This window comes from Melanerpes formicivorus, unplaced genomic scaffold (genome assembly GCF_026170545.1).
Source record: "Melanerpes formicivorus ecotype bairdi unplaced genomic scaffold, bMelFor1.0.p_v2 SCAF_24, whole genome shotgun sequence".
NCBI classification, from domain to species: Eukaryota; Metazoa; Chordata; class Aves; order Piciformes; family Picidae; genus Melanerpes; species Melanerpes formicivorus.
Genome location: NW_027142376.1, coordinates 7,238,849 through 7,253,240, shown reverse-complemented (window position 1 = coordinate 7,253,240; position 14,392 = coordinate 7,238,849). Strand labels below are relative to the sequence as shown.

The following is a 14,392-nucleotide window of genomic DNA, read 5'->3' as shown; positions in this document are numbered from 1 at the left end:
GGCCCAGCCAGCATGGATTTAGGAAGGGCAGGTCCTGCCTCACCAACCTGATCTCCTTCTATGATCAGGTGACTGCCTGGTGGCTGTGGGGCAGGCTGTGGATGTGGTCTGCCTGGACTTCAGCAAGGCCTTTGACACTGTCCCCAACAGCAAACTCCTGGCCAAGCTGTCAGCTCATGGCTTGGACGGCAGCACTCTGAGCTGGGTTAGGAACTGTCTGGAGGGCTGAGCCGAGAGTGGTGGTGAATGGTGCCACATCCTGCTGGTGGCCAGTCACCAGTAGTGTGCCCCAAGGATCAGTGCTGGGCCCCATCCTGTTCAATATCTTTACTGATGACCTGGACAAGGGGGTTGAGTCCATCTTCAGTAAGTTTGCAGATGACACCAAGCTGGGGATAGGAGTTGATCTGTTAAAGGGTAGGAGAGCTCTGCAGAGGGACCTTGACAGGCTGCACAGATGGGCAGAGTCCAACAGGAAGAGAATTAAGTGCCAGGTTCTATGCTTTGGCCACAACAACCCCATGCAGTGCTACAGGCTGGGGTCAGAGTGGCTGGAGAGTGGCCAGGCAGAGAGGGACCTGGGGGTGCTGGTTGATAGTAAGCTGAACATGAGCCTGCAGTGTGCCCAGGTGGCAAGAAGGCCAATGGCATCCTGGCCTGCATCAGGAACAGTGTGGCCAGCAGGAGCAGGGAGGTCATTCTGCCCTGTGCTCAGCACTGGTCAGGCCACACCTTGAATACTGTGTCCAGTTCTGGGCCACTCAATTTAAGAAGGACATTGAGACACTTGAATGTGTACAGAGCAGGGCAACAAAGCTGGGGAGGGGTCTGGAGCACAGCCCTATGAGGAGAGGCTGAGGGAGCTGGGGTTGCTTAGCCTGGAGAAGAGGAGGCTCAGGGGAGACTTGTCTGACTCAGGACAGACTTGCACATAAGAGTTATAACTCAAAAAACTTTCTATTTAAGCTGTTTAAATTAAAGCTGTTCATAGTTTTCCCCATTTGAGAGTCAATTTTCAGTAAGGAAGGCCTAGAAACCCTGACACATTTCAGAGTATAAACCTCCCCCCACAAAAAATAAGTTTGGGAACTTTATTCCATATTTTAAGCAGTCTGATGTGACAAAGCAAACAATAAACCTGGAGCTCTCTTTTCAGACCTATTTAAGAGCTTTGCTTTGTACCTGGAAAGCTGTCCTGCAGCAAGGGACCTGGGGGTTCTAACCAATGAGCAGCTGAGTATGAGCCAGCAGTGTGCCAAGGTGGCAAAAAAACCCAGCAGCACCCTGGCTTGTAAGCAGAAGGGCAGAGATTATCCCCCTCTGCTCAGCACTGGTCAGGCCACACCTTGAGTCCTGTGTCCAGTTCTGGGCCACTCAATTTAAGAAGGACATTGAGATACTTGAATGTGACCAGAGAAGGGCAATGAGGCTGGGGAGGGGTCTGGAGCACAGCCCTGTGAGGAGAGGCTGAGGGAGCTGGGGTTGCTTAGCCTGGAGAAGAGGAGGCTCAGGGGAGACCTTATTGCTCTCTACACCTCCCTGAAGGGAGGTGGAGCTGGGGGGGTTGGTCTCTTCTCCCAGGCACCCAGCACCAGAACAAGAGGACACAGCCCCAAGCTGTGCCAGGGGAGGTTTGGGCTGGATGTTAGGAAGAAATTCTTCCCAGCAAGAGAGATTGGCCATCGGAATGTGCTGCCCAGGGAGGTGGTCACCATCCCTGGAGGTGTTTAGGAAGAGCCTGGATAAGGCACTTGGTGCCATGGTTTAGCTGATGAGATGGTGTTGGGTGATAGCTTGGACTTGGTGATCTCTGAGGTCTTTTCCAACCTGGTTAGTTCTGTATTCTGCAGACACACCACTTCAGTCATCATGGGTTATGCCACCACAATAACTTTATTCCACTCCAATCAATCATCTCTTGTCCTTAATGATGCACTGCTGAGTTGCTGGCATTCACGTGTGCAGATCAACATCCCAAAGAGTGCCCAGAACAGTTTTTATTAAAAACAAAACCCAAACCAATGTATCTGTGGGGTTTTTTTTTTCCCCCAGTACAGCTATATGTGTCTTAAAAAGTACTGTATGTATCAAACAGTTAAGGTTTATCCCATCACTGTCAATTGTCTTTGAAGAGCTGTCAAACATGTCCAGCTTTAATGAACCTCAGGAATAGAATCAAGCAAAAGCTTTGAGCTTTCTAAAGGTAGGAGGAGAGGCTTAGGTATTGTGTGGCATGAAGGCAAGGTGCCCTGAACAGGTAAGCTTTGTGTTTACAGTATTCTTTCAGGAAATGAGAGGAAGTCCAAACCCCAAGGGATAATTCAGAGCCAACAGGAGATACATTATTGAGAGGAAGAGGGAGCGTTTGGAGAGGTGTCAACATTCATCTTTTCAACAGCTCTTGAAAGAGGTAATGGTGCAGATTAAGTACAAGCCTTTTAGCCTCAGTGTAATACACACCTGAAGCCAGCAAAAGGGAAAAAACACTCAAGCATGGAAGACCAATCTCTTGCCGTTGGAATTCTTCAGAAAAAGAGGAATAGTAAAAACCAAAGAAAAAAGAAAGCATTTAGTAGTCCACTTGTGCTTAAAAGAGTCGAGGCATGAGAAAGCCGGGGGGGAAAGAAAAAAGGGGGGGAGAATTACACATCCTTTTTGTACACCATGATCAAAATAAAAAGCTAACATTAGAAAACTTCCAGAAATTGCACTGTATTTCAAACACTCCCGAGGAACCTGCTCCCGAGGAACCTGCTCCCGAGGAACCTGCTCCCGAGGAACCTGCTCCCGAGGAACCTGCTCCCCCTTCGCCGCCGGCCTGCTGAGGCTGCCTGCCGCCACAGCTCCTCCTCCGCTTCAATTGCCGACCTGCGGAGGCCCCTCGGGGATGAGGGAGGTGAAGAAGGTTGTGATGAAGGACCAAGCAGAAGCCATGAATCCAGGCTGCTGCTCTGTGTTGGCATCGTCGCCGGCATCTTCCCCGCTGTCTTCGTCAAGCCCCTCGTCCATCAGCCGCTCCTTTAAAGAGAGAAACGGAAGCAGTTCAGCCGCGGCGGCGCCGAGCTCCGACAGTAAGGCCACCAGCAGTGATCTTCCTACAGGGAGTGACTCCTCTTGAAACAACCTTCCTGAGGGAAACTAGCAGGAAGAAAGTCTGTCACAGAAGTAGAGACAATCAGACTGGGAAAATAAAGGATTTAAGTAGCAGGCAACCAGCACCAGAACAAGAGGACACAGCCTCAAGCTGTGCCAGGGGAGGTTCAGGCTGGATGGTAGGAAGGTGGTCTTCCCAGCAAGAGATTGGCCATTGCAATGTGTTGCCCAGAGAGGTGGTGGAGTCACCATCCCTGGAGGCAGAATAGGAAAGGAAGAGGAATAGGAAAGGAAGAGGAATAGGAAAGGAAGAGGAATAGGAAAGGAAGAGGAATAGGAAAGGAAGAGGAATAGGAAAGGAAGAGGAATAGGAAAGGAAGAGGAATAGGAAAGGAAGAGGAATAGGAAAGGAAGAGGAATAGGAAAGGAAGAGGAATAGGAAAGGAAGAGGAATAGGAAAGGAAGAGGAATAGGAAAGGAAGAGGAATAGGAAAGGAAGAGGAATAGGAAAGGAAGAGGAATAGGAAAGGAAGAGGAATAGGAAAGGAAGAGGAATAGGAAAGGAAGAGGAATAGGAAAGGAAGAGGAATAGGAAAGGAAGAGGAATAGGAAAGGAAGAGGAATAGGAAAGGAAGAGGAATAGGAAAGGAAGAGGAATAGGAAAGGAAGAGGAATAGGAAAGGAAGAGGAATAGGAAAGGAAGAGGAATAGGAAAGGAAGAGGAATAGGAAAGGAAGAGGAATAGGAAAGGAAGAGGAATAGGAAAGGAAGAGGAATAGGAAAGGAAGAGGAATAGGAAAGGAAGAGGAATAGGAAAGGAAGAGGAATAGGAAAGGAAGAGGAATAGGAAAGGAAGAGGAATAGGAAAGGAAGAGGAATAGGAAAGGAAGAGGAATAGGAAAGGAAGAGGAATAGGAAAGGAAGAGGAATAGGAAAGGAAGAGGAATAGGAAAGGAAGAGGAATAGGAAAGGAAGAGGAATAGGAAAGGAAGAGGAATAGGAAAGGAAGAGGAATAGGAAAGGAAGAGGAATAGGAAAGGAAGAGGAATAGGAAAGGAAGAGGAATAGGAAAGGAAGAGGAATAGGAAAGGAAGAGGAATAGGAAAGGAAGAGGAATAGGAAAGGAAGAGGAATAGGAAAGGAAGAGGAATAGGAAAGGAAGAGGAATAGGAAAGGAAGAGGAATAGGAAAGGAAGAGGAATAGGAAAGGAAGAGGAATAGGAAAGGAAGAGGAATAGGAAAGGAAGAGGAATAGGAAAGGAAGAGGAATAGGAAAGGAAGAGGAATAGGAAAGGAAGAGGAATAGGAAAGGAAGAGGAATAGGAAAGGAAGAGGAATAGGAAAGGAAGAGGAATAGGAAAGGAAGAGGAATAGGAAAGGAAGAGGAATAGGAAAGGAAGAGGAATAGGAAAGGAAGAGGAATAGGAAAGGAAGAGGAATAGGAAAGGAAGAGGAATAGGAAAGGAAGAGGAATAGGAAAGGAAGAGGAATAGGAAAGGAAGAGGAATAGGAAAGGAAGAGGAATAGGAAAGGAAGAGGAATAGGAAAGGAAGAGGAATAGGAAAGGAAGAGGAATAGGAAAGGAAGAGGAATAGGAAAGGAAGAGGAATAGGAAAGGAAGAGGAATAGGAAAGGAAGAGGAATAGGAAAGGAAGAGGAATAGGAAAGGAAGAGGAATAGGAAAGGAAGAGGAATAGGAAAGGAAGAGGAATAGGAAAGGAAGAGGAATAGGAAAGGAAGAGGAATAGGAAAGGAAGAGGAATAGGAATAGACCAGACCAGACTGGAAGAGACTTTCAAGGTCATCCTGTCCAACCTATCATCCCACACCACCTAATCAACTAAACCATGGCACCAAGCACCCTATCAAGTCTCCTCCTGAACACCTCCAGTGATGGCGACCCCACCACCTGGCTGAGGCACTTGGTGCCATGGTTTAGTTGATGAGATGGTGTTGGGTGATAGGTTGGACTCAGTGATCCCTGAGGTCTTTTCCAACTTGGTTAGTTTCATTCTATTCTGAGGACCACAGTGAAAGCTTTTTGTTTGGTTAAAAGACTGCATCTGATAGGAGCTGACTTGGGGTCCAGGCATTGCAGTAGACACAACAGCATACAGGAAGCTCAGCAGACAGCTCTGCTCCTCCTCACCATCTCCTCCAGATCAGCATTATTTGCATGTTGCCCATCCCGGTGGTTCACTTCCGCGTTGTTGGCCGCCTGCTGCTGGCCTCCCTCTTGCCTGAAGGGGAACCATCCAGCCTGGTGCCTACAAAACACAACGGAATAGCTGAAAACCCTTCTGAAAGGAACAACAAGGATTTCCTGCTACTGCAGGGAGTTCTACTCAGCTCTGGGGAGGCCACACCTGGAGTATTGTGGCCAGTTTTGGGCACCTCAGTACAAGAGAGATGTGGAGGGGCTGGAGCCAGGGCAGAGAAGGGCAAGGAAGCTGGGAAGGGCCTGGAGAATAAATCTGATGAAGAGCAACTGAAGGAGCTGGGGATGGTTAGTGTGGCAAAGAGGAGGCTGAGAGGAGACCTCATTGCTGTCTACAACTCCCTGAAAGGACATTGTGGAGAGGCTGCTGCTGGTCTCTTCTCACAGGTAATTAGTGACAGAACAAGAGGCAATGGCCTCAAGCTGCCACTGGGTAGGGTTAGGCTGGACAGTAGGAAACCTTTTTTCATGGCAAGAGTGGTCAGGGATTGGAATGAGCTGCCCAGGGAGGTGGTGGAGTCCCCAAGCCTGGCTGCGTTTCAAGGTGTTTTGGATGTGGTGCTTGGGGCTCTGGTTTAGGGGTGAGCCTTGTAGGGTAGGGTTGTGGGTTGGCCTTGGTGATGCTGAGGGTCTGTTCCAACCTGAATGTTTCTGTGATTCAGTGAAGTGCTTTCAAATGAATGAAGCTACACTGCCTGGCTTGGCTTTGATGGCTGGGTTAAGAAGGGTCTTGCTAAGAGCTGTTCTGTGAGTTTCCCAAGTGCTGTTCACAGCCTCCTGTTCCACCAGATGAGTAATCTACCAGAAGTAAGCAATTAAATAAGTGGAATACTTTTTTAGGGCGTCTTCCCCACTTAGAAGCTCTTTAATTGGATTAATTTTCAAAGGTAGCCTTAATTTTGTCATAGTTTCAAGCTGACTTTCTGTGGGGAAACAAAAGAAAGAAAGAATTCAAACTTCAACCAAGGCTTGGACCACAGTCCACTGTACACTAAACAAGCCTCTCCTGTGTTTTTCAGTGCCTATATTCTGATTCCAGGCATCCCTATTCTGCCTCAGCTGTTGCATTTGGCTGATTTTTCAGTTTAAATGGATTATAAACTAGCACACACTCTACAGAGCAGATTCACAGGTGGCATTGTGTTGGGAGGGACCCTCAAAGGTCAGCAGGGACACCTCCACCTAGAGCAGGCTGCCCAGGCCCACTTCCTGTCTCATCTTGAATGTCTCAGGGCCTCAACCACATCCCTGGGCAACCTGTTACAGTATTTTACCACTCTCACTGTAAAGAGCTTCTGCTGATGTCCAACCTAAACCTACCCTGCTCCAGTTTCAAACCACTGCCCCTTGCCCTATAGCAATAGGCCCTTCTAAACAGTCCCTCCCCAGCCTTCCCCTTCAGATATTGCAATGTAGTTAACCGACCTCCCCAGAGCCTTCTCCTCTCCAGGCTAAACAGCCCCAACTCTCTCAGCTCACCTTCATGGGAGAGGTGGCCCAGCCCTCTGACCATCTTTGTGGGGCTACAAGTATGCTGGGGAGGAACATTTTAGGGTGTTGGGTAGTAACAGGACTAGAGGGAATGGATCCAAACTAGAGGAGAGCAGATTTAGATTAGATGTTAGGAAGAAGTTCTTCCCCATGAGGGTGGTGAGACACTGGCACAGCTTGCCCAGGGAGGTGGTGGAAACCTCATCCCTGGAGGCTTTAAGGAGGACCCACCCTAAAAATCTCCATTCCAGAGAAAAAGAGTTGGCAAATTCCTGCAGAGCTCTCTAGTGCATGTTGAAGAGCACTGCTTATTGGTGACTAAGATGGAGAAATAGGTGTGGTTGACCAGTGAGTGGTCTTGCCTGTTTGTATCCCCCTGTGATGTTCTGCAGCTTAAAATGGGAGACGTTGCTCAGAAGATTCAGATTGGATGTTAGGAAGAAGTTCTTCCCCAGGAGGGTGGTGAGAGACTGGCACAGCTTGCCCAGGGAGGTGGTGGAAGCCTCACCCCTGGAGGTTTTGAAGGCCAGGCTGGATGTGGCTCTGGGCAACCTGATCTAGGGGAAAGTGTCCCTGCCCGTGGCAGGGGGGCTGGAACTGGATGATCCTTGGGGTCCCTTCCAACCCTGACACAACTCTGTGATCATGTGGACCCACTCCAGCAGGTGTGGGAGCTGTCCTCCAGTGCTGTACTCACAAATAAACCAGCAGCATGGCTCCCATGACCATGACAAAGCGACTGAAGGAAGAATAGAAGTACACAATGCTGAGGAGGATTGCAGCCCTGGAGAAGGTGTACATCCAGTCCAGCCAGTCCCGGTTGAAGTCCTCTTCATTCACTACTGGGCCACCCTGTGCATTCATCTGAACATTGGGGTTCACAGGCCTGTTCTCCTGCACAGCTACATTGGGTGCTGCTGCAGGCTCGTTTGCAGGAGCACGCTCTGAATTCACAGCCTGGCCAACTGCAGACCTCACTGGCTCGGTGCTGGCAGTCACTTGGGCTGAAACAGCAGCTTGGCTGAAAGAAAAACCAAAGGGAGCAGAAAATTAGTTACTCAAAAGGAAAACAACCCCATTGTGGCAGTTCAGGCTGAGTGCCACCTCTTCCTGCCACATGAGTTACACTTCTGGTGTCCCGAGGGTCCAACCCAGGAGGTAGACACAGGAAGCTGCATATTGCATATCCATGATATCCTGCACCCTATAAATCCATCTGCAAAGTCATTCTCTTCCTCTTTCCTCCCTCTCTGCTCCCATGGGAGATGCTCCCTATCAGGTAATGCTGAGGGAGTTATCTCAAGGCCTCTCAGGCCTAATGGCAGGAGGAGAATGAGGGGGAGTCTCAGACCTGGCCAGCCTGAGACCAGCCTAGCAGTGGGGGGGGGGGGGGGGGGGGGAAGAAAGAGCCCTGGGGGTTTTTGGGTACACCTTCAGGTAGGGAGAAGGGAAGTGTTGGGGACCTTTGAGTATGCTAGAAGGGACTGTGTATGCTTTGGGGTACCTTTATCACTGTGCTTATAGTTTCTGTAAAACACTAACTGCTTTTCCATGTAAACTTCCCATCACTTCTGCAATCCATTTGGGTGATGAGTGTCATTCTTTTGCCCCTCTCAGGGGCAACAGAGAATCTGTCTGGCCCCAAACCAGGACACCCATGCACTAAAATTTCTAAGCCAATTCTTGTCTTCTTTTCTACACAAAGAAAAACAAAGTTTCATGTGCACAACATGTCAAACCCCCTCCATTTTCCCTGAAATCTCTACTTGTTAATACATTTAGCCTGCAGAAGAGGAGGCTCAGGGGAGACCTCATTGCTCTCTCCAACTGCCTGAAGGGAGGCTGTAGCCAGGTGGGGGTTGGTCTCTTCTCCCAGGCAACCAGCACCAGAACAAGAGGACACAGTCTCAAACTGTGCCAGGGGAGGTTTAGGCTGGAGGTGAGGAGAAAGTTCTTCCCAGCAAGAGAGACTGGCCATTGGAATGTGCTGCCCAGGGAGGTGGTGGAGTCACCATCCCTGGAGATGTTCAAAAAGGGACTGGATGTGGCACTTGGAGCCTTGGTTTAGTTAGTCAGGAAGTGCTGGGTGAGAGGTTGGACTTGATGACCTCTGAAGTCTTCTCCAACCTTACTGATTCTATGATTCATTCCAATCCAAAACTGGGTTTCACCGCTTGCTGGGTAAAACTGGGTGCAAGAGAGCACAGCCAGACAAAACAAACTCAGACATTTGGAGCCTGCAAACAACATTTAAGCTTTTAACACCTTCCTTTCCTTAGTGGAACCCAGTGCTACCTAAGATAATGCAGACTTACTATTGCATGTAGTACTGACGTGCATACACCTGTTGCCACCAGATCATCTGTAAGGGGCTGAATGCAGGGTACACAGAAAATCCAGCAGGAACACCTTGGCCTGGAAACTGGTTCCCTATACTGCTCAAAAGAAACAGAAAGAGATGGAAAGAGTTGTCAGAGTTGTACAATGCAACATTAGGACGAGCATTAAAAAGAAAAAGGCAACAAACAAGCAGCACTTTTCCACTCATTCTGTCCCCCTACAACAAGGCACTGAAGTAACACTGAAACGTGGAGTGAGATGATCCAACCCACTCCAAAACAATCCACTCTGTTCTCATACAAGGAATTATTTCCACAGGAAGAGGATGTGTCTTTAGTTGGTTTACTTCCCCCCCCACCCCCCAACTTATTTGCCACTAACTGCATCTCTGAGACCAAACCATGCTGAAAAGCTTCCAAAGTTCTACACAGCTGTGGAAATTTTCCCCCTTCCCCCCCCCCCCCCCCAAATTCCTTTTAAGTTCAGAGGTTAAGTTCAGCACCCTTAAAGGTGCTGCAAAGGGAAAATGTACTCTCTAGTGCAGCTTTCTTTTAGAAGCAGTGCCACTGAACATGCCACTGTGGTCTGAGACAGCAAATTACCCGGAGCAAAGACAACAAATTCATCTTTCAGACACAGCTTCCAGATTATTCACTGAATTATTTACTCCTAATTATGATTTACTAAGTTATTTACTCCTCCCCAGCCCCTCCAGTATTTTGAGCATTAAGTGATTCTCCTCCCTGGGGGCTTTTAACTTTGGCTCACATGCAAGGGATTCATCAAGCTCCTCTGCAGAGGTGTTAGGTTTGGGTTTGTCTGCTTTTAAACTTCTTAGCCTCTCTTACCTCCTAGAGCATATAGCATGTTTTGGCAAGATTTCCAACTCTTTCCCCAAAGCTTTGGATGTAGGGAACTGTAGTAAACCAGGACATCTTTCAGGACAGCATGACAGTACAAAGCATGAAGGAAAAGTTTATTCAGACTGCAGGCAGCAAAAGCTGAGACTGCTGTAATTGTACTGCAGACTACACCTGTCCCCTAAGTAAGGCACTCCCTGCAAAGATATCACCAAGAGATTTCATTAGTCTACCAGGCATTCAGATATAAAAGACATGCCCAGAAAGAAAGATGGGAGGAAGACATTAAAATCCTTTCTTTCCCCCACTTGTTCCACATGAGTGTTTCACTGCAATTCTGGATCAGAGCCTGCCATGCAACTCCATGCCCTCTGCTAACATTGTTTGTGTTTGTGTTTAGCCAGAACCTGGTTTGACAGTAGGTTGGGGGTGGGGGGAAAACCACAACACAAACAGAACCCCAGCAAGCCCACAAGAGCTACTTTCCAGATGCCACACACACACACCCCCTGTGATGAACACAAGCAATACTCCAGATGTCTTTCCATAGTCACAGCCCTGTTGTTGCCACTTATTTATCCATCATGAACAGGTGGGAACAGCAAAGCTGTCGAGCTGCTAGTGAAAAACATCAATCACGCTTCTACCTTGATGGCTCCAAGCTTTAAGAATGTGTTTTGCTAGCCCCTGGCCTGGCAAACACTTGGGAGTTATAAATAGGACTCTATAAAAGGTTTGACCCTCAAAAGGTAAAGATGAATCAATTATTGAGCAGGGGTATTGTTAAGTACTGCACTGTGACCAATCACAGAATTGTCAGGGTTGCAAGGGACCCCAAGGATCATCTAGTCCCAAACCCCCTGCCATGGGCAGGGAACACTCAGACTAGATTGGGTTGCCCAGAGCCACATGCAGCCCGGCCTTCAAAACCTCCAGGGGTGAGGCTTCCACCATCTCCCTGGGCAACCTGTGCCAGTCTCTCACCACCCTCATGGCGAACAACTTCTTCCTAATATCCAATCTGAGTCTACTGAGCAATCACTGGAGGTGTTTAGGAAGAGCCTGGCTGAGGCACTTGGTGCCATGGTTTAGTTGATTAGATGGTGCTGGGTGACAGGTTGGACTTGATGATCTCGAGGCTCTCTTCCAACCTGGTTAATTCTATTCAATGTCTCCATTTTAAGCAGCAGAACATCACAGGGGGATACAAACAGGCAAGACCACTCACTGGTCAACCACACCTGTTTCTCCATCTCAGTCACCAATAAGCAGGGCTCCTCAAAACTTGCCCCAGAGAGCTCTGCAGGAATTTGCCAACTCTTTTTCTCTGGAATGGAGACTATTAGGGTGGGTCCTCGTGAAAACTGAGCTAAACAACAGTCGAGAGGCACCAGGCTAACAGCTCTCCCTCACAGCTACGTCTTCAGAGGCCCCAGGCTGACAGCTCTCCCTCACAGCTATGTCTTTCAGAAACATTGCAGGATTTGAGCCTCTGTTTTCTTTCAAACCCGTTTGATAGTTGCTGTCTTGCTGTCTTCAAGCAGAATAGGAGGCTAAGAAGCCAGTCACTCAAGGCAAACCACAAAAGACCTCAGTTATGTCAGGTTCTTCCCTTTCTCATTCAAATATTTCAGTGGTTGCTTTTCCTTTGTTTCCCCCCCTCCCCCTCCCCCTTTACCAACGTTTTCTTCTTTTTCTTTTTGAGCAGCACAACTTAACTCTTCCAGATCTGACTTAATAATGAGAAAAAGCAGACATCAACATTCAAGAACTGGCTTCTGGTTTCAAATACCAACTGGCACAGCAGTGTTTTGTTTGCTCTTTGAAAAAAAAAGATCAAAATGAGGCAGATGTTGTCAAGTTTACAGCCACTAGAGCTGCCAGGATATTAAATTAGCTTATGAAAGTCAGGAACAACTCTAAAGAGCAAGTAGAATTCCCCCAGAGAAACTCTTCCCAGCAAAGCTGTTAGAAGAACAGGAAAGCTGCATGTGCCTTCTCCTCATCTTTTATCCAAAGGGAGGAGAAAGAGGTAGGGAGTGCAGTATTGCAACAGCACAAGAGCAGAGGAGCAAATCAGACACACACAGGCATTCCACAAGTGGAGAACAAAACAGAGCAGACAGTAGGAAAAAAGCTCAGGTAAGTCAGAAACCAGTTTAAGAGGTAGTTGCAGAATATTCTTCAAAGCAAGAGGCAGAAGTAGCTGGAAAGCTCAGCTGCTTTCTTGGATCTATGGAAGACACTTAAAAGAAGCTCACTGGGATTCAGCTTAAAGGCAAGGTCCAGACTAGTGCCCACACCAAGATCCTGCTCACCACTAGTGGAAAGATAAGGCTTTACATCCAGTCTCTCATCCTCACAACTGACAAGAGTTGCGGCTGCTTAATGACCTTGACCCCCAGAGACATCCCACTCAGTGTTTGTCTCCTAGGAGCCTGGGTTATCAGCTTCAGGTGATACTTCAATGTCCTCCACTGTGTTATTTGCTGCTTAAACAAAAAGGAAAGAAGAACTATAGTGAGGAGAGGCTGCTGCTGAGGCAGGGGATTTATGTGCTGGAACATAACTGCACACTGTCAGCATGCCATTTGGTTGTTCCCTTCCAAACGTGACTCTGTACACAACACCGAAACACTCACTAGATGGGCTGCCCACACTTGACAAATCACCTGGCTGCCTTGATGGTTTGTGCCTGTTTACTGCTTCCCAGCACTCCCCAGTCTGCAAGGCAAGTCATTTCAGGACTGAGCCCAGCTGTTCTGGCTGTACCTGCCTTGCACAGCGGGGCCCCGACCCACGACTAAACCCACAGGAGCAAACAATGCTGTGCTTTGCTCTCCACAGCAAGACAAACTTGGGGGAGATTTAAGCCACCTGTCCAGCCCCACCTCAAGTCCAGACTTTTACAAAACAGCACTTACAAAAAGCTCAAAAGCAACAGAAAGTTTTCAGTGGCTTTCTCTGTAACGTCTGAGCAGCCTGCATTAGCTGTTTTCCCAAAGACCATCCAACTCACAGCCTGAAGCTCTGTGCCAGGAACTGAAAACTCACCAAAACCACCAGTCAATCACCTGACCTTCGTGGTGCTTATTTGTACAAGTGACTTCACTCATCAAAAGGTTGCAAAAGGCTCAAAAACAGCATGCTGGAAGGTGTCCAGAGAAGGGCCACAAGGATGAGCAGAGGGCTGGAGCACCTCTCCTGTGAGGACAGACTGAAGGAGTTGGGGCTGTTCAGTCTGGAGAAGAGAAGGCTCAAAGGTGACCTCATTGTGGCCTTCCAGTATCTGAAGGAGGCCTACAGGAAGGCTGGGGAAGGACTTCTCAGGATCTCAGGTAGTGATAGGACTAGGGGGAATGGAATGAAGCTAGAGGTGGGGAGATTCAGGCTAGATGTGAGGAGGAGGTTCTTCCCCATGAGAGTGGTGAAGCCCTGGAATGGGTTGTCCAGGGAGGTGGTCGAGGCCCTGTCCCTGGAGGTGTTTAAGCCCAGGCTGGATGAGGCTCTGGCCAGGCTGATCTAGTGTGGGGTGTCCCTGTCCATGGCAGGGGGGTTGGAACTAGATGATCCTTGGGGTCCCTTCCAACTCTGAATGAAACTATGAAACATTTTCAAGCATCTGGAGGCCTCTCCCCATCAGCAGAGCCTGCAGCTCAATGCACAGCTGGAACAAAAGTGTTAGGTCATGAAACTAAGCCCCAAATTTCAGCTCTGAATCTTCATTGTCCCTAACAAGTCTCAGTCTGGGTGTGAATTACATGAAAGCCAAGATTTCACTGCCCTAAATGATGTTTAAGAGAGCAGCTAGGAAACAGAAGGCATTTCTTACTGCTGGAACAGAAGCAGCAGTGCCCTGAAGCAAAAAAAACCAGATGCATCTGAGATTACTGAAAGCATTATAAAGGGTTTTTCACAGCCTGCAGGCTACAGCACTCACTGGCACAGACTATTTGCAGTTAAGCAGAGCCAGTGTCCAGCAGCATGCAAGGAGAAGTTAAGGTAAATCTTTATGTTCCATTAAATTACTTACACACACACACAAAAAAAAAAACCCTAAGCTTATTTAGGGTTCATTTCTTTTGCTATTTCTGTTCAGATCAAGAATGCACTTATGAAACAGATCTCCAGCCACTTCCTCTCACTCCAGTGCTGTTTGCACCACAGAATGCTCTTGGATCCCCAGCTGCATTCCTTTTGGATTACACTAGCACTGAAAGATGTTATTTAGATGCATGGCTAATGCACCTTAGTCACAAGTGGGTGACCAAATTCTCTTCAGTTAAGATGGAAAACCCTGGATTATGGGCAGTGTTGATGTCAGGGTCTCAGCACCTCTTTCAGTTTACACATCTACTCCTCTCAACCCATTAAAAAGAGACACAGAGTA

At 48.0% G+C, this 14,392-nt stretch overlaps 1 protein-coding gene across 5 annotated transcripts in view; it reads right to left on the bottom strand.

The window, feature by feature from the left end:
* Positions 1-1,870: 1,870 nt before the first annotated feature.
* Positions 1,871-14,392, bottom strand: part of HERPUD2 (HERPUD family member 2) — a 35,330-nt gene continuing 22,808 nt past the window's right edge. For 4 of the 5 annotated variants that reach the window (XM_068152759.1, XM_068152760.1, XM_068152761.1 and 1 more), the window contains 4 exons: positions 9,118-9,237; positions 7,500-7,823; positions 5,243-5,360; positions 1,871-3,018 (listed from right to left, as the gene is read on the bottom strand). In XM_068152759.1, the coding sequence (XP_068008860.1) occupies positions 2,857-3,018; positions 5,243-5,360; positions 7,500-7,823; positions 9,118-9,237 (724 nt within the window). In that variant the 3' untranslated portion in view covers positions 1,871-2,856. Of the gene's footprint in view, positions 3,019-5,242; positions 5,361-7,499; positions 7,824-9,117; positions 9,241-9,990; positions 10,078-14,392 lie in introns of all 5 variants that reach the window. The other variant, XM_068152763.1, reaches the window with a different exon arrangement.